Source organism: Papaver somniferum, chromosome 11 (assembly GCF_003573695.1).
Source record: "Papaver somniferum cultivar HN1 chromosome 11, ASM357369v1, whole genome shotgun sequence".
Classification (NCBI taxonomy): domain Eukaryota; kingdom Viridiplantae; phylum Streptophyta; class Magnoliopsida; order Ranunculales; family Papaveraceae; genus Papaver; species Papaver somniferum.
In genome coordinates this window covers 80,975,399-81,000,909 of record NC_039368.1, presented here as the reverse complement: position 1 = coordinate 81,000,909, position 25,511 = coordinate 80,975,399, and the positions used below count along the sequence as shown (strand labels likewise).

The 25,511-nt window shown below is 34.5% G+C and overlaps 1 protein-coding gene and 1 pseudogene across 1 annotated transcript; one reads left to right on the top strand and one right to left on the bottom strand.

Moving 5' to 3' along the window:
- Positions 1 to 311: 311 nt before the first annotated feature.
- Positions 312 to 1,200, bottom strand: LOC113324660 (F-box protein At1g67340-like). Its single transcript, XM_026572958.1, has 2 exons — positions 1,022 to 1,200; positions 312 to 894 (listed from the first exon to the last, which is right to left on the bottom strand). The coding sequence occupies exons 1-2, from the start codon at positions 1,198 to 1,200 to the stop codon at positions 312 to 314; spliced, it is 762 nt and encodes a 253-aa protein (XP_026428743.1).
- A 697-nt stretch (positions 1,201 to 1,897) lies between these two features.
- Positions 1,898 to 2,033, top strand: LOC113325654 (annotated as a pseudogene).
- The last annotated feature ends 23,478 nt before the right edge of the window (positions 2,034 to 25,511 follow it).

Genomic DNA, 25,511 nt, shown 5'->3' with positions numbered 1-25,511 from the left:
ACCCGATCTAACACCAAATTTAATGCAAAATCCTTCTTAAGCACTTGTCTATTCAGAAAATTTAGTACATTGATTTACGGTCATGAAACTAAGTTTGTACTTGTGGATGTTTCATTTTGAAGTCATGTTCTCATACTATCAAGAGTAACGCGAAATTGTACAAAATTGTAAGTGGTAGAATTTCACGAAAATAACGGAACCACTCGTAGAATTTTACGAAGAAAATAAAATACAGAAACATATGAGAAGCCCATGTAGGAAGCTCGGAAATTATTTGATTCAATTAACAAAATACAGAATTGAAAACATGACTAGTTGTTCATGATACCCAACATATCGTAAAAATAAGCTACTTCTTTGTTGCAGTTACATGTTTCGCATTCAAGCACTTGATTATCCGCTTCGTAAGTTTGATTTCTGGCTGTGCACTCTAGATTGTTGCAGCTATATTTCTTTGCACCACTTAACGAGTTATTTACCCACATTCCATCAATGCTCTTCTTTGCTTTCTTTCGACACTCGTCAATCTCTCCACTTCTTGATCTCTTATTTCTCGTGCACCTGCTTTTCTGTGTCAGTAATTGTTTCCCTCTGAGAACATCTTCATCATCATCACCAGCATCAATTAATATGATACCAAGAACATATGCAGCAACTACGTGCCCGAGATTTGCTGATTTCTGCAATAACTCTTTCCCTAATTCAGTTTCGTTGTTATGGAAGAATTCCACCATTCCTTGCCTATACAGAACTTCTGGGTTCTGCGCTTCTTCACATTGTTTCAAGAATGTAGAAATCTCGGGCTTCGGGTACCATTGGATTATTGGTAGTTGTTCGACAGAGGCATGTTGAAAGATGAGATTATCGCATCCAGCTTCATGGAAAAGTTTACAACTGAAATACAAAACCATATGGAGTATTAATCATCATGCAGGAAACATTAATTAAAAGCTTTGGTATAGAGATATCAAAACAACGTGCATGTTTATCTAAACAAAGATTTTGGTTTGAAATTCCATACCTTTGGTTTGCGTTGAAGTGATCGGCCAAAGATGCAGATGCAACTTTCGCTAATATCTCCGTAAACACCTCACGTGGTATAGAGTTAATGGGAGCCTCTCCAGACGAATTACTATTGGTTTTTGAATTGCCGTATGCATGTAATAATCTTGACAGTAAACTGGATATAAACTTCATCATCTTTATGGTCAAAGTATGCTTGGATTAAATTTTAAAGAGAAAGAAGAGGAGAAGAGAAGCTTATGAGTGCATGGAAGTAAGCTGTTTGTTTGTATTTATATAGGTAAGCATAGATCGATGAATGAAACTGAGTTCGTCTAGGAGTTGGTTTCGTACTAGTACAAGGTTTTACAAATTTTACAAATCTAGCAAGTCATGGCGGTGCACACTAAATACTACTTCAACTAGGAATATAAACTTCCATAATCTGCTCGAAAAATCTATTCCTCAATTGCCTCCTCCAAATTCGAAGAATCTCTCAACAATAGTAACAGATCTCGAGCTGTCTCCTTTGCTCTCCTCGTCCCATCCGTACACAGTTGTAGACTTGTAGTAGGTAGTCCTGGTATTTCTCCTCCTCCCAAAATCAACTCGCAGTATTTCTCTCGACAACTATTGCATACAAAAAGAAGAATTTCCACAGAGTGCTCTCGAAGAAGCCAGAGACTCTTCAATTATTTCCAGCAAAGCCAAAATTCCATTTTCTGCGCCATCAATGTCGGAGGAAGACACAAAACCAATAGTGGAATCATTCCAACAGCTAATGAGGAATGCTTTTCCTCAATTCTGCAGTTAGTTAGTCCCACATCACTAGTATTAGAGTCAGGGATGTGGATGATGGTATTATAAAAACCAGTTCATGCTATCCGTTGTTGGTATCTTTGCGCTTGGGGCAATGACTTAGCTAATGAGGTAATAACCGAGGCGCGTCAATTGCTGGTTGAAAACTATTTCCAAACCCCCTTCTCGGCCTTGGGTCTCTTGAGGCCGTCGAGAATACCTAATTTTTATTTGATGCTGCAACTTCTTGTCAGACCTGCTTGTACTACTTTCCCATAGATGGATATACTGGGACTCGAGCCTGACAGTTAAGGCTCTGGTAAATCAGAACTTCTGATACACTGGGAGTCGAGCCTGAACAGTTAAGGATCTGGAACTTCTGAGCTTTGTCCCTTGCTTAAATGTCACCCTACTAAGTTTCCAATTTGTGTTTATTGATGCTCCTTTTCCATGTCAAGGAAAATCTCAATTTCTTGTTTCTTAATCTGGGTTTACTTTTGCAGCCAGATATAACTGACACCTGGTGTTAGAATATTGGCAGCATGGTCACAATTAGCAATTGATGCAGAGAAATACGTTATCCATATTGCATGCGTTACTTCAGCCAGATATAGACTCTTACAAATTGTAAAATATAAGAACACCCAAGACATAAGCTCATCCTAGCCCAATAGACCCATTACAAACTAAAGTTTGTTAGAGATACCCACAAAAAGCCCACAACCTGAAGAGATGGAAACCCTAATAATCAAAACATCTTGTTATCAAACTCGCCGTCGCCTATCATTTGGACACCACCGGATCACAAACCATTACAGAACCTGCGGTTATTATCAACAGAAACCAGCACCTTTGGTTATTTAGAACTGAAGATCACAACATTTGGAAGCTTAATCATCAGAAACCAGCACCTTTGTTGATTAAGAACTGAAGATAAGATGGGAACCTTAATCATCAGAAACCAACACCTTTGTTGGTTAAGAACTGAAGATAAGGAAATGCTGTAAGAGATTATGGGATTGGTGTAAGAGATGTATGATATGGGATTATAACATTGTTGATGGAGGTTGTATTTTGGTTGAGATTAAAGTGTGTATGCAGCGGTTTTGAGGGATGAAATTGATATAGGATTTTAGAGATTTGATGAGATAAGGAAGTAGTAAGTAAGTTCATCACCATTTCTTCAAACTAGGATGAGGTGAAATTGGCAGGGTAAAATAAAAAATGGGATCAGCTTTAATCCAAAGAATTGAAGAGAAGAGAGATTGAGAGACATGGGGAAAGAGAACTTCAAGCAACCATGGCTACCTGACCTCTGCATCAACCCCAAAATACTACTCAATGACCAAATTAAACAACTAAAACTAAAGAGAACCAAAAGAATATACTGAAGTCTTGCTCGAATCTAGCCCTCTGGGACTAAATCCGAGCAAGCAATGAGTGGTGGCTGTTTTTTTCTTTGCTGAAGTTAGGGTGTTTTTAGAGAGGAGGGAGGGTGTAGTTCTTGATTAGTCCAACATCGTGATAGGGACACTTCAGCCAGATATAGTCACCACCCTACTTCGAGTCCTTCAATAAAATTAGCAATCATGACCATCTTTTCTAATATTCAAGATGTTGGAAAAAAAAGGGTTTCACAAAGGATGAATGACACAGAGAAGAAAGTGTTGCACTCCAAAACTTTCAAGGCTTGTATAAATTTCTTTTAGACAAATATTTCTACCCTCCCAATAACAATTGGCGATTACAACAGGTATGCGAAATATTGCCTTCAGGATACAATGAAAGCCCTGCAACGAAAACTGAATTCAAGGTTTGTACCCCTTGATTCAATCAAGAACACACAAAGAGATTTCTGATTTCTGATGATGCTTTTTGAAACAGAGAAAACAAATTGATTTTTCTTATATGTTAAACGAAACTGGGAGAAGCTATTTATAAAGGGTTTTGCACCTGTTGGGAATAGGTTTTTTTTTTATTCGCCAACAGGTTTCTATTCACGAACCGTCAGGTTCCTTCATCAACAGACATCAATGGTGTCTTTTGGATTCGAAATTTTCGAACAGGCTTTTATCGGCCAAATAAAACCTTCAGTTCAAAAAATTCTTCCGGGGGCGTTGCCCCCCAGGACCCCCCTTTGGTTAGCGGCGTTGAAAATATTCCAACACAAGATTATCTCACTGGTACCTCAATTTGCAAAAATATACATCATCTTATGTTTTCTGTGATGGATATTACTTGGAGACCCATGGTAAAAGATCAGATTGGTTCTCCCACGGCACCATTCGACTATAAACGTAAATTCTCAAGCAGCTCTAGATCCCAAGATTTCAGCTCCAACGACATAATCGATTCCATATGTACTTATGGTACCACAATGCCCCTGCACAATCCTGGAATCTCACTACAAAATCAATCGCTTGCAAAAACCCACCAACTCCCCTTACAATTGGTGTGACCAATATGAACGGGACTCCAACAGTTCTACGAACAGTGACATACTATGGCAGTGGCTCAACAGTTTTTACAGTTTCTGTTGAGAATCAGAGGTATGAAAGTCATGGTGGCACAAACGGAACTGTGTAGCCAATATCTGTGTTCTTTGTCGAACGCATGAAGAAACTAGCAATCATTTGTTTCTCAATTGTTCTTATTCTCAAAAAATCTGGAATTGTCTTTACTCCTGCTTTGCCTGCCTTTATCTCTAACTGGAAGTCAAATCATCTACATGGAGCTGCAAAGGAGCTATGGATTCGTCTCTATGCGGCTGTCTTTTGGACCTTATGGCTCGAGGAGATATGAGAGAACTTTCAAGCTCAAGGGTAAACCACCTGAAGCTATCATCATAGAAACAAAAACTGAAGTCTTCTGCCTACCAATTCCCAATTGAAATCTCTCCTCGGTTGAGAAAAAAAAACTCGATGTTTGGTTCCAGGAATTAAGCCTTGGGATAGAAAACTTGGATTTGGAGGATTGGTGGGTCCCTCTCGGGAAAGAGAAACCCTTCAAAAATAGGCGTATGCCGCTTAGAAACGGCAAGCACACGGTATTCTTTAGTAAAAGGCGAAAGGCTTACCGCACGTCTGCGTGAGTTATTTGGGAGAGTGAAGTGCTAGTTTTAGACACAGCAATTTGAGTAGAGTTGTGGTTTCTAATCCCTGTGAGACTAATTCATTATCATTTCTACTCTCAACTGAGACTTGCAGTCGCTAGTTTCAGGGCCTGCCAGTGCCAGCCAACCAACGGAAGGAAAATGGCTTATAAATTTTTACTCATTTGGTTTACAATGAGATGTGAAAGAAAAGGTTACCTTCCTAATTTTGATTCATAAAATGAATTGATATGACAAGGGATGGGATCAGCCAAAAATTCATATACATTTGATACATTGGTTAGAGTTTGAATGAACTAAATTTCTTTATTTGCTTCATGTAGATGTTTTCTTGATTGTGTGGTTTGTTTCAATGTGTTAAACATCACCTTGTGCTAAATTAGTAATGTTATGAGAGCATAAAACTCAAATGCCGAGCAAAACCTGGATTCCAAAATGTTTAGATTTCTTTTTTGAAGTGCTTCTCCAGCAGCTTCAATTTCCTCGAATTCGGCAACATAAACAAGGACTCAACATCACAGTAACTAGATTGGACGCCTCATAATTCAATAAACCCACTATTAGAATATTGCGTCCGTGTATAATCGTGCATTGAGCCGAGGTGACCGTAGAGGTAGATAGAAGTCAAATGACCGGTGACAAGATGATAATTAAAGATTGCAAGACAACAATATTGCATGTAAATAAGAAAACGTTGCCTCCTCTCTCCTCTTTTTCTCCTCTTGCTCTCCAGAAAAATCCTAGAAGAAAATTTTTCTTCCATGGCGGCTAACTCCATTAGAGAGTAAATTTTAGGACAGCTTGGGGGTGAAAGTTAGATCAAGAGTAGGAGTTATGGATCTGAGAAATCTGATGTAAAACACTATTATTTTGATGGCATAATTAGTCTTTTTCTTGTTTGGGTTTTGTTCATCGTGTTCTTAATCATTTCATCGTGATCTCTACTTGTTGGTGTAGTCTTCTTGGCTTCTATGGTTGTCTTTTCTCTTTGTATCTTTCTGGAATCGAGTCTTCTGGGGTATTTTTTCTCCTTTCCTCTGTTGTTTGCTTGCTTAATCGAAATATCTAAGGTCTTTGATGCTGTTGTTTGTCAGTTGAATCTTTAATCTTTAATTTCTGTATTGATTCCTGTTCATTTGGAAATTGTGATGATTCTCTCTTTAGATCTTGCTTCTTATTCTTTCTCTCTTTCTCCTTCCTTTTTCCTTTTGCTTGTGGTATGTGAATTTGGGTTATGTATCTTGGTGTTTGATAAGATGTCTTCAAAATTGAGACCCTTAAAATAGGGTAAAAATAGGGTTTTGAACCCCAAATGAAAATGAAAATCCTTAGATAATCCTTTTATTGTTTATTTCTCTCTGATTCTTGTCCGGCGTATTTAGTTATATGGGTTCTCTTTCCCTGTCCTGCTTCTTCTCTCCTGCTTGATTTCTTCTGTGTTTTTTGGCTTATTGCTAGTCGATTAAGTCATATTATTTCGATTCTGTTGCAAAAGTTCCTTTCTTAATCCCTTGCTCTTGTTTTGATACTCTGAAAATTTCTTCCTTCTGTTTCTCTATAATGGTTCTCTGTCTTCTTATCCCCTTAGTATGTTATTGGCTTGTTTTGTATATCTTTATCTCTGTCTTATAGTCTTTGGAGCGGCTCAATATCTTCTGCTTTAATCTCCCTCTTTTTTTCTTTTATCCTTTGTTCTTAAATTTGTGCTCCATGTTTCAAAGTTAGTCATGGGATTTCAGTGGGATTGATTGTCTGTTGGTTGTTCTGAATGCTGCCCAAGTCTTCCTCTCTTGTCTCGATGCGATCTAACATCGTTTTGGCTCTATCTTAGCGAGTCTATTCTAGTTTTTTCTTTTTTTTTTTCTTTTCGTTGGCCTGTTTGCAACTCCCTCCTTTCTGTCTCTGTTTTCTTGTTAGGATTTTAGTTTTTCCTATGATTTTAAGTTTTTCTTGAAGATTTTGTGATTTGTTATGCCTGAAAAATAATGGTTAGAATGAAGAACTTAATCTCAGTCTCTAATCCTAGCCCCACTGATATGACTAAGCCCCCAGGTAAGTCCATCCTTAATAACCTTGACATCTGCGTTTTTGTTTCCAGTGTTCTACTATTCTTGTGTTTTTCTAATTTTTTGTGACCAAGTGCAGGAATCAAGTGTTTGGCCAGAGTCACAAGTTGGTTTGGCTATTCAGGGGCCTATTTCTTCCACTCTTCTCTTTGTTTTTTTCTTTAAATTGTCAATTTAATCTTATTTGTTTATGATGCATGTCATTCAGATTCACTAGCTTTTACAGTGATGTAATATCTGTTAATTTCCTTAGCTTTTCTTAACATTAAGTTGTTAATCGTCTCTAATTTTACTTTGTATTATTTGCTCTCTCCTTTTCTATGTGTGCAATTTTTACCCTGGATTAGTTGACACTGGACATTAGACTAATCTTTTTAACTTGCACTCATCTTGTACAGTTTCATCTTCCCTTTCATAATAGGTTTTTTTAACTAGGTCAAATTTTCTTGATGGTGTTAGCCTTATCTATTAGTTATTTCTGTTTATTAGCTTTTCCCTTTAAGATGAATTGTGATTGTGTAATGTTAGTGTGCACTTTAACCTACCTTTGTGCATCTTGGAATAGGAAATTGAAGACTCTTGTGAAACAACATGATGCTGAAATCAATACTGGCTGTGTTCAACTTGGTTACATTTTGTCGAAGATACTACCTTCACCAACAAAATCTTCGATTGCGGAAAAGGATAAACCGTCATCCTCAATCATTAAGAAGAGATCTCTTTCCTGTATAGGCCGTAGTGACACTTTTATCATACATGTTCGTGATAGAATGGCTCAGGAATCCATCTTGATAGTATTATCTCGAGCAAAGATGCTCAATTTTCACAACTTGTTTGCGGATCCTTACACATCGTCAGTATTAGAAGACTACTCATTGGGTATCGATGGAGAATGCATGTTTCCTAGTCTCCTGAAGAATTATAAAGGTTTTGGTTGTCTTTGCATTTTTAGTTCTAGGAAAGTTTTTAGGACTTATCGCGCTGTGCTCTTTTCCTTCGTCGAGATTTTATCCTTTTGGTTATGGGTTTTCCTCGTCAAGGTTTTTAACGAGGCAATATATGCGTGTCCAACACCTTTTGGTGGTTTTATCATTTACTTTCAACCGTCCCCTTTTACTTTTCTTTTAATACCTTTAATTTGTTTGTTTCTTCTTGTATACCATTCTTATTTGATGGCTATACTTTTGAGGTAATCATGGCTGCTAACGCCTTAAGTTAGTCTCTTTTAATGAATTCCTAATTTACAAAAAAACAATATTGCATGTAATCTTTTAACTTCCTAAATAAGCATATTCTAATATTAATTAGTAATATATTTTCATCCTCCTAACTCTATAAATGTAATTTCAGTATGTGTTGAACATCAATAACATTTCATCCTTCCGGGTTTCTCAGTGGATGTAGGTGTCAGTGCCGAACCACTTTAATTCTCATGTCTTCTTTATTTATGTTCGATTCATTTTGTCTAATCGATGATACCTCGATACCTATAATTTATTATGATATCAGAGCGGGGAGATTCGCTCAATTGCTTCCGGTTTCTATTTTTTGGGTTATCATTTTTATCAATTTTGTTCAGGCTAATCATCAATAGTAGTCTGTTTTTCCCAATGCATAATTTTTTTATTCTCCATCATAGTTATAGTCGAATAAATTTTCCTAATTTTGTTTTATTTTTTTTATTTTCTTGATTTTCTTCACATCCAAGAATTTTTTCTCTGCCGACAGTTGTCGACAATTATTATCTTCTAGATCTTTCATAGAAGAAACCAAAACAAATTTCTTGCCATTGTTCACGGCAAGATCCACAGAAAATCTCCATATTATGTTCTTGGATTCACATCTCTATGAAACGGGTAATCCCCATTATTTATCTCACTAATCTCTATTATAACTGGATATCATATCCTTAATGTAATTAAATCTTGATTTTCAGTTAGTTGTCAAATGACTTAATCAAACTCATCTTTGTCAACAAAATCTCATTGTTATTACGCTTGAGTTTTCATGAGATAATATATTCATCATGTGATCTGTGAATAGAGTGAAGTGTGAAGAATTTCCCGTTCATAACATCATATCATATGTACAGCTGATAACTTTATCATCTTATAAGGAACTATGTTATCTCCATGTCCCATAGTCATATCTTTTTCCAATGAACTTGTTGATTTCAATAATCATCTATTGAGAAAACTTCTATCATATATCAATTAATACATGCATGTTATACATTCAAGTTTCATAGCATGTTACACATTCAACCGCTTGGCCTTTTTTTGTTATCATCTGTATCTTGTTCATTCGAAAATTTTATTATTTCAATCAAATTGATTTTATGTAATACTGGTAATCCCAGTTAAACATCCATTGTCTAATAAATTAAATTTACAAAATGGGAATCTGCATTTATCCCAATATATTCTCCGCTAGGGTTTATTAATTTGATGTCACAAACTGAAACCCCATATACATAATGACCAGTCTTAGTAACATAAGAAGTGTGATTTTTAATGTTACCTTTTTGTGGATCCACTTGCATTTGAGATCGACGATATTTCTTCTTCTTCTTATCTTTGATCAAGATTGTTGCTTTCTTGACATTAGCAGAAGTGCTTTCTTTGACGGATGCACTTGAAGAATATGGTTGAACATGAATCTGAGGATGATAGATTTTACTTCTTTACAAGAAATAAGAGCATCTTTGATATCATTGGAAGCCTCTGATTGAGAACAATTTATAGCTTTGACAAATTTTACCTATTTGCTAATGTTTGAAGCATTTATTCCCTTGTATCCTAATCCTCGTGTATCACGATGATTTCCACTTTCTTATAATATTGAGTTTAAATTTTTGAGCTATCATTGAGCTTTTTCAGGTCCAAATTTTCTTCTTCCCACATCTTGATTTTATTAAGAGCACCAGTTAGGTCAACCTCAAGGTGTTTTTCTCGTGAGAGATATTCACCTTCCTTCTCTTCAAAACTCTTTTGTTGAGAGTTAATCCTTTCTTGATATTTAACAAGTTTATTTTTCGACAAAAAGTGATCTCTCCGAAGATTTTTACATTCAAGTTTCTTTGAATTTAGATCTTTTGTACGATCTCTAAGAAGAGTTTCAGTGAGGCGATAACCACTATAATATCCTTCTATTAAATACTTTAGTTTCTTGTTCTCACGACAAAGAGGAGTCATAAAACCAACAAAATCCGAAGTTCTCAGTTTTTTATTTGTCAAAGGACAATAGTTTAGAGTATTCTGAGATATCATTTTCTACATCTCGATCAATATCTGAGTCACCACCATCAGAAATTTCGTCCAACTTTTCTTGTAGGCGTTTTCCCCAGTTGTCATCAATTTCTACATCATTAACAAGATTAACTTGTCTAATAAATTTTTTTGAGATGATTCCATGAGCTTTTTCAGATATTAATTCGTAGATGCCATCATCAAGTGTTAATTCAAAACTCTTGATATCTTGTTTTACGTTAATTGAGTCATTTTCAAAACCATTTTTAGATTCCAGTCTTACAGGTTGGATCGCACCAAACACAGATTGTTAGATCTTTTTCGTGTTTGCCTGCTCTGATACCAATTAAAAAGACGAGGGTACCCAAATACACCATAATCTTTTATATATCAATATATGAGTCTTATATTTTAAGTGACCGTTTATGGACTGAGTCGAGACAATACAACTTAAGTCCTATACCTAGTGTGATTTTCTGCGGACGAGGTTGAGACAATACGAGAACAAGATATTTACTTGACATTAGTTACGGTAATAAAACTGATTGACTATTAGGATCAATATCAAGTAATTCAGATTAATGTACAAGTGTAATTTACTTTATTATAATAAACAAATTATAATGCGAAAGTAAAGTAAATGACACAACAAGATTTTGTTAACGAGTAAACCGCAAATGCAGAAAACCCCCGGGACCTTATCCAGTTTTGAATACTCTTAGAATGAATCCGTTATACAAAATCTAATACCAACTTCATATAGTTGAGACCAAGTAGACTTACCCCTAGATACTTAGTTTCCTTAGTATCCCTGCGCCTTTGATTTCTAAAGTCACGCACGTGAATATCAAGTCCTTTGGATCGTATTCCAAATAGTAAAGGAAGAATCTGTTTGGTAACCATTTTAATCAATCTTTGCTAAAATATATTATTGAGTTGTTGACAAAGGCTCTTCCCTTTAAACTAATAAACTTCTTTGTCTAGTTAGATCAATCTAAAATTTGATTACCGAGATAACCAATATCTAGATTCGCAATCAATCAACATAGAACTCAAAGAATAACTATAAAGCGATGTCGGTCTTACACAACTAGACAATCAAGTCTATCAAAGACAAACATGATTCTAGTTGGATCCCATCCGATCAAGGTTTGTGCACTAAATCCATAAGATACGAGAACTAATAAGAAACTCTTTTTCATTTTCAAATCTTCTATTTCCGTCAATAACATGCACAATACAACTTGATTTTTCTTGTGATCAACCACACACAGAACGAAGTCTGCTAACAATGTATTATCACAAGATGTCTTTATATATGAAAATGTTTCTAAAGATCACGTCGATACTTTGATCTAGTTTGAGTGATCCTTATATCAGAAGAGAATGTTCTCAAGAATACACAAACTAGGTGCAATCAAAGTTTCAACAACCGTTAATCAATCAAATCAATAATTGAAAACAAAAATAACACTGCACTTTAGTTTCCCACCTACGGTACTCGTAGAGCTTCTTGATCCCACAGAAATCGTTAAACGAGCGGTCGTAAGAGATTTCTCCTAATTAGGGTACTTTCATCTCTGGATAGATGGATCCAGCAAGAATGAAGTTTTCCTGGATCTTAGGATAGTTCGCAAGAAATGCAAAGTCAAGTATTTATAGACCAAGGTTGTTTAGACAACAAGGAAATTCCAAAACCGAAAATATTCTCAAAATATTAACATTAAAGTACCTGATTTCGGTTTTCCTATTTCCACTTAAATGACAAACCATATTTCCAAAATCTCTCATAAAAAACTTATATTATTAGTGTTGCATATTAGCTAATAATATTTTCCAGAGGATATGCTTTAATTGCTGGTAATTAAAACATATATTACGAAAATTATTTTAAATGTTTTGCAATATTTCAGTATGAGATCTCCTAGAGCATCAAGGAATATCTTTGAACAATTAATGATAATAGGTATGTACATGTGTCGACATCTAGAAGTTTCTCTCAACAAACCCTAATTCCAAGATCACATAAAACATAGAGGGATATCTGAATATTGGAAACTCGGTTTTTCTCCTTAGGATCGGTTGTACCATGACTCACAATATAAGTTGTGATTGGTTATACCATGCTTCCCAAACTAGGTTGTGTCCGGTTATACCATGCTTCCCAAAGGTAGCTTGTGATCGGGTACACCTTACTTCCCAAGTTAGCTTGTGACCGGTTACACGTTGCTTCAAAAAAGTAGCTTGTGACCGATTATAACTAACTTCCTAATGTAGCTTGTGACCGGTTACACCTTTCTCCACAAAGTAGCTTGTGGCCGATTACAACTTGCTACACACTATAGGCTATGACCGGTACCTCAATTCTCAACATAAGTTAAGATGGGTTCTACCTTGTCATCTTGTATTGATCATTCAAAAATTCAATAAAGAACTAGACCAATCCTGATTTCCTTTCGATTACAAAACAAGTTCGTATATGTACTTCCTTTAAAAAAGATGTTATAAAACATTGTTTCCTATGATGAAATCAACGCCTATAGATTACATATAATCAAGTAACTAAATACAAAGATTATGTTGATGTCGTATTTAAGAAGTTCAAAAAGATAAGCGTTTATACTTCGTAATTCAATAGATTCCTTGACACTTTTATCATAATGATATGACCAAGTATAATCACTAGAATATTATATATATACAGCTTCACATGTTATGTTTTCAATATTATACGACTTGAAAGATAAGTTAGGAATGGAAACAAGTCAAGTCAGTATTACTAACCTCAAGTGGAAGGATGATATCATTGTTGCAGTCGTTACTTCTTCTCATTCTTCAGGTCTTCGGAGAAATACTTGTATGTCTCAACATTCCTAGACTTTCTATTCTAACCTAAACGAAGTTGACTCTGGTATTTAATTAATCAAGCGAGTCTAGACAAGTTTTGATACTAAAATATGACAACCAAACTTGACATACCAACGCTTGCTGGGTTCAACCTAGCTATGCTCTAACATAATTTTTCTTAGTTCTCAAAATTTTGGTTCATTGATTTCCAATCTTTGTTTTATTATTGAATTTTGTTCTGTGTTCGGTTACGAGTAATTTTATGAAATTGACCAAAAGTCTCCTGTTTTAAGGATAAAGTCAGGATTTTTTTGGTAAGGAAGACAAATATGTAAAGTGAAAGGTAAAATCATTGTGAAAATTAGCATTCGAATGACGAATTAATGCCATGTTTATTAAATAGTTGTATAAAATCCACAATAACAGTGTCTTGTGAAATACCAAAAGTAAAATATGAAAATATAAACTTCGAGATGTTTATCAAATATATTCTGTAAATAATTTCTAGAAACAATTGAAGTGTATCGTCATCCATAGATCCTTGAAATTATGAATAGGTTTAGGTTCATGTAAACCTAATCTAGATAATTTTTCAATCATGAAATTCCACCCTCTCTGCATATACATAAAAATCATAGACTTCCCTCCATTAAAATACTCTTTATCCTTTGCCAAATCAGTAGTTCTTTTTTTGTTATTATTTTGATATATATATTATGTTTCCAACCTTAGTATTGTAGTAGTATGTTGTGTTTCGAAAGGACTCTTTGTAATCCTTAAGTTGTTTTATCTCTTATTAATGATAATTTATATATGGTACGAAAAATTGGAAAATTCCCCGTACATTAGTTATTGTTAATATCACTTAAATTACCTTTAAAATATTGATATATGTATTTATTATATCATGGTACTCAATTGAGGATACTTTAGACAAAAGTTATACTTAAGAATGTCAATATTCAGTTCAAAGCAGTTTACCCTTATCATTGGAATCTTTTATTTCATCAAAACTATCGAATACCTCGTGAAAGCAGAATTGATATGCTAGATCTGTAACAATATTTTTCTATAAAATAACAAATTAAAAAAAAATGTAGACAAGTCAATTAATTGCATAACATACTACAGAAACTTGCTTGCGCTTGCTACTACGTGAGAGCTTATTCGATGAGAATTTGAATGGAAACTCCGAAATTATGTAAAATGATCAATAAAAATGCCATTCATTTGTAATTATTCGCAGAGAAAAAAAAAATCACATTGTGCGGCGTTATGTTTATAACTCATGAGATACAATTTGGTATTTAGGTTGATATTAATGCACACAGTATATTTACATCAAGATAGAATACATTTTCAAGCTCTACATATCATGACTTTTGCTTAAATTGTTTTATGTATTAAAATCAGTATAATACTTGTCTTGCTAAGCATAAAAAATAAAACTTAGTTGCATAAAAATCAAAAAAAGTAAAAAGAACCTAATTTTGGAAAATTCAAGAAATTCTAAAACCTTGTAAGTTCAAAAGTTAAAGCACTAACCTTCAATTACAATGACCTAATTTAGATGATGATAGCATGAGAAAAAATATGCTTTGGGATGAAGTTACAATAACAACTCGAACTACTGACTCATCACCGGTGTTCAGATAAAATGAACTGATTATTTTAACAGATTATGGAGAATCACATGGAATTATGGAGTTACTATCACTCCTCTGGGAAGATCACATGCTTCTCAAAATTCCCTTTCGTTCGATTTTATTACTTTATTCATCAATCGACTTCCTATCACTTTGAGAATCACATGGTTCTCAAATATCAAGTTTGTGAGCGGAGCCAAAGAAAATTCTTGGACACTTTTTTTTAACACCTTACACTTTATGTCTTCTTTATATAAAGAAATAAGGCTTAATCTGTACCATAATTTTTATTTGAATATGAATTTTACGATGTTTGGATATTAGATTCAATAGTTATTATTTATCGTATTACCCTCCTTATCAAAACCGAAGAAAAAATAGATTGATATTTCCGATCTTCAGTCTACAAATCCTTTCTCATATAGCCACATTTGATTTATTTCTAGTATGCTTGATACTTTCATATCTTTCCAAATATGTTAAAGTTATATCCTCAATCCGCGAATTTATCATAATTAATTTTCACACTCTCTTTCCAAAAAACAAAACAAAACAATGTTATGTGTTTTATAGTTTACAAAGGTTCTAATGGATTATTTAAATTGATACCGTCCTTCTGAATTTCCCTTATTTAAGTGACCGTTCAAAACCAAAATATGGAACTATTTTAGTTTCATCCGGGATAGTTGGGTATGCATTAAAAATGTCCATATCCTTGTTGACTTTTTTCTCTTTAAGAATGTTCCAAAAAGATTAAAACCCGGTATGAACTGAATAATAAATATCACATTCTATGATCTTACGAATTCAATAACACAACAAATGTTAATTTATGGTTTCTAATTTACTTAGTTAAGCCATTATATTATATAATGTTAAACCATTTCAGATGGAAATCTATAATACTCACATAAGATGTATCTTCAGTACATCAAAACTCTTAGACATTCTACGGTCTTTACCTTCCAAATGTGAGGTTATTCGCTACATAAAAATGATGAAACCATGGTTAGCTAGTCCGTCAAATGGTTAACCACTTAACCTGATAACATTAGAATCTCTTATATGTAATGATTCTTACAATCAAATTTTGTCATATTTTAATTTATGTTGATTATAATATTGTGACTCATCAATTGACATAATTTTTGCGTTTGTTACCAGAAAATTTAAAATCATATAAGCATACCCAAGAAAACCTCTTAGTAAGGTAGGAAAAGAGTCTTGATGAAAAAATTATAACGGTGAAAATGTGCTTATTATCAATATCTTCTTTGTTCTACCTTACAACAGTAGACATGTGCGCAAAAGAAACATCTTCTTTTTTTCATTTATAATAGTACTGTTTGAAAACCACGGTATTGTTTTCACTGATCCACAAAAGACTAAAATTCTAAAAATTCACAACAGCAAAGTTGAGATAAGATATTTAGCAATGTGATCAAAGTTTGAGAATATAACGAATAAAATGTAACTCATTCAAGGATAAAAATTAGTAAGAGGTCAAAGACTAAAAATGAGAAGGTTAGCTTGTGATTCTTGTGGTGAAATGAAATTAAATAGAAAGAAAAACTATGAGCCATAGATTATATCTGGGTGGTTACCAAGCCATGTAACTTAGAAGGTCAATATAAAACTGAACTATTTAAGCATCTAAAATACACACGGCCGAATGGAGAAAGGGATGTTTCTAAGCACATGAATATTGGGATTTTTTTTTTGTAGAATCTATGTTTGATACCGAGGAAAAAATGCGCAGAATCGCACTAACAAATTAGTTATCCGAAGACGATGAGTCCCCTACCTGATTGATATGACAAAAGAATAAAGTATTTGAAAGTGTTATTATGCTCAACTGCTGCTTTCCCTACATGACAATATCAATTTTATGAAACCAAATATGAGACAACGTGAACGCTTTTAGAACGCGGGAACCTTGACAGAGTATGAATGAAATGGATGATTTTTAAAACATACAACACATTATAATTCATATAAAGAACAAAATCTATAGGCGGTTAACCGTAAGATAAGTTTCTCATTTGGTATAGAATATATGATTTATGATTCTCAATATTCATTTCCACTAGCATTAAGGAACTTTATTTGGAGCAAACTGAAAATGCAGATGGAAAAATAATAAGGAGAAAATAATCAGAATCACAAATGCAAGAGAGTATGAATATTAGGGGTGAGCATAAAAACCGGAACCGCGGATTTAACCCGTACCAGTCCGCAAAATTACGGATTTCGTCCAAACCGCAAGACGTATGTGACGGACACGGATGTGATTCTCAAATCCGCACGTTTTAGCGGTTTGGATGCGGTTGAATATTGAAAACCGCGGATTCACCCGCACCGCATTTGAGTAAGATAAGCCCGAGATGATCACTAAACCCAACTAAGTTATATCTTCATGCTCGGGTATAAAGATCAAGTACAAAGAAAAGCCCATGTGTCAGTAAGCTTCATATGGTGAATTTTGAGACAGACTCTTCTCCCTGGTAAGCTTCATTGACAAATCGGCAGTCGAACCATGCTGTTGGACAAGCTTCATCGAGATATTGGCATTGGCAGTTGAAGCATGCTACCTGGACACACCAATGGGCTTTCTACAAACTGCAATGTAGCGTCGAACACACTACACAACACATTGATCATCCGCTGCAAAGTCCCTAGAATGTGTATTTTGGCCAGCACATTGATCATCCGCTGCACTAACTTAGTTTATAAACTTGGTATTTTTGTTTCTTTTACTTTTTTTTTACCCCTAGTCCGCGGTTAATCCGCAACCGGTCCGTAGAATCCGCTGATCCACAAAGGTCAAATCCGCGGGTGATTGGGCCGGTCACGGTTCAATTTTCCAAATCCGCAACTTTGACGGTTTGGTTACGGGTGACCCCTAATCCGCAACCGTCCGTCCGTTGCACACCCCTAATGAATACAAATGAATAAGAAAACAATCAGACTCAACTGAAAAAAAATTAATGAGTTCCAATCATTCAAAGTTTAACAAAAAAAAATAGAAGAAATAGATAACCATGGAAAATACATGTTTGGGGAAGTGAACTTCATGAAAATAACATAACCCGTTGAAGGATTTAGAAAAAGTCCATCGCCTCCCAATTGTGCTTTTCGAATGCCCAGTAGAACATCCAACAATAGGATCACACCATATAAATATGCTCTATAATTTTCAACTTTGGTGAGCATGGAAATGCTCACACGTTAATTATCTCCAAGACCAAATTTTCCCCTTATTGTGTATCTTTGTATAGTATGTCTTTGTGATTTTAACACTACCTTCGTTAGGATTACAAATTGTTCCAGATATTTAAAGACGAGTTACCAATGCTAAATGGGGTCGGAAAAAGTGGAGAAATCCATATGACCATACGTAAGCTATGTTCTTCCTTTTAAGTATCGTATTTTTCATTTGTAATTATACCGGTACTATTAAGAATTCTGAAGGGCATGGATGAGTTTCATCGAAAAATTCATGAGTTTATGATTGCGAAAAATATAAACGAATTGGGCACGCCATATGAGGTAGTTACCAAAATCAAGTTTGGTTGATACAAGGTGTTGGATCTTGGTTTTACTAGTGATAATCGAAGAAGAAGTGGAAGAACCCATGGAAGAAAAAGAAAAAAAAATGTTGTGTTAGAGAGGTTTAGGGTTCACTGAATATTAGAGGAAACAAGATTTTTGATATGCATATTCCTTATTATTTTAATTTCTTCAAATGAAGTTATTGATTCCGCTTGCTCTTCATCTTATGCAACTATTGGGATGCACCATGCTCGGAGACTTGGGACGAACTTTCGAAAAATGGACTTTAAAGAAAATATATATATATGTGAAGAAATATAAATCATACACGAAAAGATAACAATTCAAATTGTTCGTGTAGATAAAACTCTAATAAGTAATCAAAAGTAATTGAAAAATTTAATCAAAAATAGTACTTTGTTAGCTAACAACAGTTTAGAAAATGTATCATCCGAAGGCCGCTTATACTCTTTAACATTTTTTTTTCGTAGTTGCTTAAAAAAATGTAATCAAAATACAATGTAACTTGCAAAATGTTTTAAAAATGCTAAATTCGGTAATTTATCATAACTTTGATTTTATGATAGCTTCGTTATCCAACCGATTTTGGGGAGAACAACTTTCAAGGGTTGATAAAAAAATTCTTTGAATAGGTATACAAATCCAAAATTTGTAGAAGTTAGCAGTAGTTAAACTATTAGTATACGGGGTAAGGAAGTGACTAAATGCAACTTATACTATAACTACGTATAACCCTATTATAATATATTACACCTCGTTAACGTGGGTAAACCAAATTAACCTCCCCATCTTCTCTTTTTTATTATGTTTTAATTTTACCCTTGATCCCGAAAACCGTAAATCTGATTCTTTCTGCTGAAGTAATTTTGTTGATCAATCTTACGAAATCGATCAGTCTTAAGTAGATTTTAGAATCACAATCAATTGGTAAGTGGAAACTGACTAGTGCTTAATATTGGTAAATAGTGAGACCCTTTGTTCGTTTTCTTCAAAGAAAATAGATAATCGAATTAATACCACGAGATCATAATCGCAAAATCGTTGGAAAGCAAATACGCTGAAATCAATCTTGGCTAAGATACTATAAGCCACACAAGACCGTTTCTCTCCATTTTATGTTACCAAAAATATCTACCAGATGCATAAACAAGTGATACACGGCTTTTGATTTTTTACCTGGTGATCACTTAAACTGGTTACACTAATTATCAGAAATGTTAATGAGAATGGTGCTTATGGCGTTGAGAATACCTAATATAAAGTTTAGTTAAAAATTAAGGTTTGATTGATTGGATATGATTGATTGAGATTCATTTAGTAGAGAGTATTATATTTTGGCGGTTAAGGTTATCTCTGCTGTAAACTAAAACAAAACGAAAAAGAGAAGATGATGAAGGAAAGTTATGTTTACCTACATCAATAAGGTTAGAGACATTTAAGAAGGGTTGTAATTAGTCTTAGTATGGTTATATTTATCCATACAGTAGAACCTCTATATACTAATAATCTTGGGAATTCACGTAATTATTAATGTTAGAGCATTGCTCAGTCGAATTCACAAGTGTTACTATCTCAAGCTTGTTGTAAAATTTAGTTGTCAAAACTATATCTTGATTTCTAGTATACAATTAGTTAAGTCTTGGATTAGGATATAAGTGTAGTCGAGAAACGGACATCACGGCAGTCATCCTTGCGTTCTACCGTTTGAAGGCGAAGATCAACCGAAGCTTTTAGATAACTTCTTCAATAAAAGGTAAGTGAAGACTAAACCACCTATTTTTCAAGTTATATTCATCTTTCTATCCATGAGACAATGTCGCATAAAATCATATTATAATAAGCATATCAAGAATTTCGAGTCAAGATTCATCTTGTAATTAGTTCTCGAAATATGACTAAGCTTAATTAACATTTTCATACATGATGAATTTCGGTTAAGAACAATTAATTGTTCGCAATCAAAATCATGATTCAAATTTTATCATTCGAAAATATCCTAGAACAGTGATATGTGTCATTGAGGTTATTCGGGAATATTTCGAATCGATTTAGAGAGAAATATAAAACTAATGTATATTCGGATATACGACAGTGTACATACGAGTCTTACAAACTGAGAAAACTGTCATAAGTTTGAAACCTTAATGCACGTACTCAGTACACGAAAGGGAGTAGATATATGTCGACAAATAAATTTTTGGTACACATATTCGTATTCACACCTTTAAAAGTCTGGGAACTCGTGAATCCGGATTGGTACTCAAACCAGTGAGCGTACTAGAAAGGAACTGTGGAAGTTTGGTATCCATAACGATACATATACCAGAAAATATTTGTGGACTCCAGAACGTGGCTATGTTTAAATGGTATCCATACCAGTACACGTACCACAAAAGTTCAGTGGACTCCGGAACTCGACTATGGTTAAATGGTATCCACACCAGTACGCATACCGAAAAATTTCTGTGAACTCGGGAACTCGGTTATGTCTTAAGGTTTACATACCGGTATACGTACCGTGACATAACTATTCACGAACATGTTAAGTGTTTGTACTTTGTACATCTACTTACCATATCGATTAAATTCTTATGCACATAAATTATTTCTCCGAGATAATTTGCATTTTAATAATCTCTAAAAACACCATAAAAATATTTGATCACTTGATTGTGTTTCGAGTTAAGTCTTAAGTGTTTATGAAAATGCTCAAGATTATAGTTCAGTTGGATAGCTTCGGATAACCATTCATGAGTGTGGTCTTATACACGGTTCGGTTACGGTACATCCTAATAAGAGTGTATATCTTGTTATGTAATTCGGATTCAAAGATTTATTTAACGGCGGATATTGATTGCTTGGTTCCAAAGATATATTAGCTTAAACCTAAAGCAACCTATGCTTTGAATGTATATAAAAGAAGAACTTCAAACAACTGGGATTTTTTAATCCCAACACTACTTTCCTTGGTGTGTCCTAGTTGTAACTAGAGTCGTCCTCTTCTTAAAACCCTTTTAGGGTTCAGCGACTACAAAGACTTCATTGGGATTCGTGAATCCATGTCCAGTTATTGTTTATTTTGATAGCTAGAGTATCCTGATATTTTTCGATTGTTGAGATGCTCACTTGAATAAGATAGACAAAAATCATCAAAGTTCGCTTCGTCTCAGAATTTGTTGATTCCAAAAGTTTTATACTTGTGAGGTGAATAATAATCTAGTATGCACTTCGGGTTTCATAAGCCCGGATTTTGAGGTTAGCTAGACTTTTTTTATTGCTATTGATTTCCATCACCTTGATCTAACTTTTGATCGGAAAGGAAATCACATACAGGCTTATATGTGGGAGGCAGACTAGTTTAAAGTCTTCAATTAAGCTGAAGCAACTCTTAGCTGGTGTGACATCGGCTAAGGGAATCAATTGCGTAGAGTCCTTCTCGGATTCAAGAGGCATAAGTAGCGCGACTGTAACTGAATTGTTGGGATGGCTTAATTTTGTCTTAACTACAATCCTGAAAAAGCGAGGGAATAACAACCACACCCAATAATTCGTTCGGCAATCTGTATGGAGTAAACTCCAATATAATTCCAAGAGCACCAACTTAAAAGCGATACTCAATTAAGAAATATATCAAAGAGTTTTTATCTCTTTCTCAATACGATCAGCAAATCGAACAGATAGAAATCCGTGAGCTTGATTGATGTGAGAAATAACTTGGACGGTACCAAAGACCAATGCCCAAGTTTCAATCAAGTTCTATCCAACAATCAAGGTCGGATTTATCAGCTGATTGAACTACGCACAACCTGCGATATTTCAATTATATAAACAAATATAATGCGGAAAAGAAATAACACATACACCCGAAATTTTGTTAACGAGGAAACTGTAAATGCAGAAAAACCCCGGGACCTAGTCCAGATTTGAACACCACATTGTATTAAGCCGCTCCAGACTCTAGCCTACTACAAGTTAACTTCGTACTGGAATGTAGTTGAGCCCTAACCAATTCTCACACCGATTAAGGTACAGTCACGTTCCTTACGCCTATAGAACCGTGCCGAATTCTGCGCACTTGATCTCACCGACAACTAAGAGTTGTTACGAAAAGTTGAAGACTTATAAACAAATGTGTCTCCCGCAGATATGTCTATCCCTTACTCTATTTTTGTTCCGTCTTTTGATACAAAAAACAAGGTGAACAAGATCCAACTAATAATCCGGTCTTATACTCCCGAAGAGCATCCTAGAAATATTAGTCACCTCATAATAACCAAACTGATTAATAGAAGAAGTTATTGCAGAATCACAAGAATCTGAGACGAAGAATTGTTGTGATTAATTTTTATATATTACCTATCGGAGATGAATCTCGAGTAAATCTTAGATAAGATAAAACTCAGTATGATAGAACAAGTAAGATCAGAATATGCAACTACAGAGAAAATAGCTGGATCTTGCTTCACGAATCCTAAATGAAGTATTCAAGTCGTTAACATAATAATGGTTTTGGAAAACCTGGGTTAAAGGAGAATCGACTCTAGTTTACAACTATGACACAAGAAAGTGTCGGGATTAGGTTTTGCAGTTGCTAGAGTTCTCCCTTATATAGTCTTTCAAATCAGAGTTGCTTTCTATCAAGGATAACATAGCTTAATAACAAAGCATTCAATATTCACCGTTAGATGAAATCCTGATTTAAGATTTGAGCTAAGTCTGCTTAGACATTAAGCAAACAATCTCCACCGTTAGATGGTCTTAGATTCTTACACACAAATGAAACATACTTATATTTAGATATGGGTAACCGTGCCTAAACGTATATTTTGGGTCGGATCAATAACAGTTAACCGAAGTTAGCCATATGAATACTTTTGTCTTAGTCGTATTCATCTAACACTTCTAGATCAAATATGATGATCAACCAATCATGATAGATAATCAAATGATCTAATTGTGGTTCAAATATAGTTTTTCAATTGTTCACTATCTCATAGAAATATTCATGAACAAATTGAAACGAAATCGATTTGATTCATAATCGTACAAAGTACTTATACAAGAATCAACTCATGAACATTAAGCCACAGTTTGGAAAGTTAATTTGCATTCCTTAAATCATAAATGTTTTATTTCATGAGTATGAGAATAATACATTACCGATTTTAAAACTTCACCACTGTGTTCGCAAACTGGTACGCGAACATCAGCCCCAGACCTTGGCCTAGTCAAGCCGTTCGCAAATCCGGTTCGCGAACAACCGTTCCAGACCCTAACTTAGGTAAACCCGTTCGCGTACTAGGTACGCAAAAAGAGTTCCGGACCTGAATCATCACAATACAGTTCGGCATATTGGGTATGCATACCGTGTTGTATCCAGACATGGGTTATTGTTCTAAACTCTCATTTCAATAATTGAAACATCATTAGAAGACGACAATGGTAATTTCACACATACCATTAGCTTCAAGTAATTTTCAAGTGATCGAATGATCAAAACGAAACTTCCCGAGCTAACATCAAATGACTGTCTCACACAAATCATATAAGATGTTCAAGGTAATTTTCACATGATCATATTTTGACTTAATATTTAGTTTCCAACAAATAGATTATTTCCAACTAAACTCGTCAATAATACGATGAACATAGCTAAAGCAAAAAGCTTGTAACACATATTTCTAGAAATAGATAATCGAGGTAAACTCGGCTCGAAATATCAAATGTGTATAATATAAAAGTCTATATAGCTGTACGAGTTAGTCTCATTAGAAGATAGAATGGAATAGACTTCTGAGTGATAGATAAGTTTTAGTCTCTACATACCTTTTGTTGATGAAGTTCCTCCAAGCTCCTCAGTAGATCTTCTTCTTCAATTGGTGAACGTCGTGAAGTCTAAAGCTCAACTACATATTCTATCCTAATCCGAGACATATATATAAGTAGACTAGAAATCAAATATATAGTTTTGATCAACTTAACTTTACAAACAAGCTTGAGATAGCAACGCTTGAGAGTTCGATCGAGCAGAGCTCTAACAATTCCAGTCCGAAGTTAATTGGTAGTAGGCTAGTGTCTGTAGCAGCTTAATATAGTTTGGTGTTTAATATGGACTAAGTCCCGAGGTTTTTCTGCATTTGCGGTTTCCTCGTTAAAAAAACTTCTGGTGTCTGTGTTATTTATTATTCTATATCATATTGTTTATCTTTATAATTGAAATATCACAAGTTAATTAATCAAAGTAGATACATCCATCCTCGTGAGTTGGATACGACTTGATTAATACTTGGAAATTGATCTTTGGAATCACCAAGTACTCTCACTCGGAAATCAGGTTCACAGACTATAAACGTTCTGATTATGAGAGATAGAGATATAACTATGAATATTTTTTCTTGATTGATATTCATTAAGTTGAACTCTCGGAATTATATTTGAGTTTGTCCATACAGGTTGCCTAAGAAAAATTTGGTGGTGTATTTTGGTATCCCCGCGTTTTCAATTGGTATCAGAGCAGGCAAACACGTTAAGATCTAACAAGTTTGTGTTTGAAGCAATCTGACTATATGGACACGAGTGCAATATCGATAAACTTGCCGCCAGCTTTTGATGGCATAAATTACATATAGTTTAAAATTGCTTTTTTAACAAGCCCGTGACTTTAAGACATGAAAACTTGTAGTTATTGGATACGATGCGCCGAAAATTGTTGTAGACGGAACCACTGTTGTGAATCCATTAGGACGATATAGTGAAACCGAGATAAGTGCTGCAAAGCATAAATCTTACGGGTTAAACACTATTATCCAAGCCATAAGCCCAAATCTTCAGCACCATGTGACTTCGTGCACTAAGTCTAAAGATGCTTGGCATATCTTAGAAACTTAATTTATTCGAAGGAGATACCTCAGAGAAAGAAGTTAGGCTTCAAAACCTAAATTTTGACTGGGAAAATCTTCGTATGGGTGATAAATTCATTTGATGAGTTTAATCAAAAGGTGTTTGGAATTGTTAATGCTTCTTATGCGTTAGTGACATTCCCCAAAAAGATATTGTGATAAAAATTCTCCGATCTTTACCATCAAGATACGAGTCTAAGAAACATGCCACCATGGAAGGAAATAACCTTGAAACTCTTCAAAAAATACTCTTATTGGAAAGTTGATGATATTTGAACATGAACTACAATCCAAAGCCAGAAAGTATATGGCGTTCAAGG

Coding starts and splice junctions, on each gene's coding strand:
- LOC113324660 (XM_026572958.1), bottom strand. CDS start 1,200: ATGATGAAGTTTATATCCAGTTTACTGTCAAGATTATTACATGCATAC. Junction 895..1,021: donor CACTTCAACGCAAACCAAAG/GTATGGAATTTC, acceptor TTTGTATTTCAG/TTGTAAACTTTTCCATGAAG.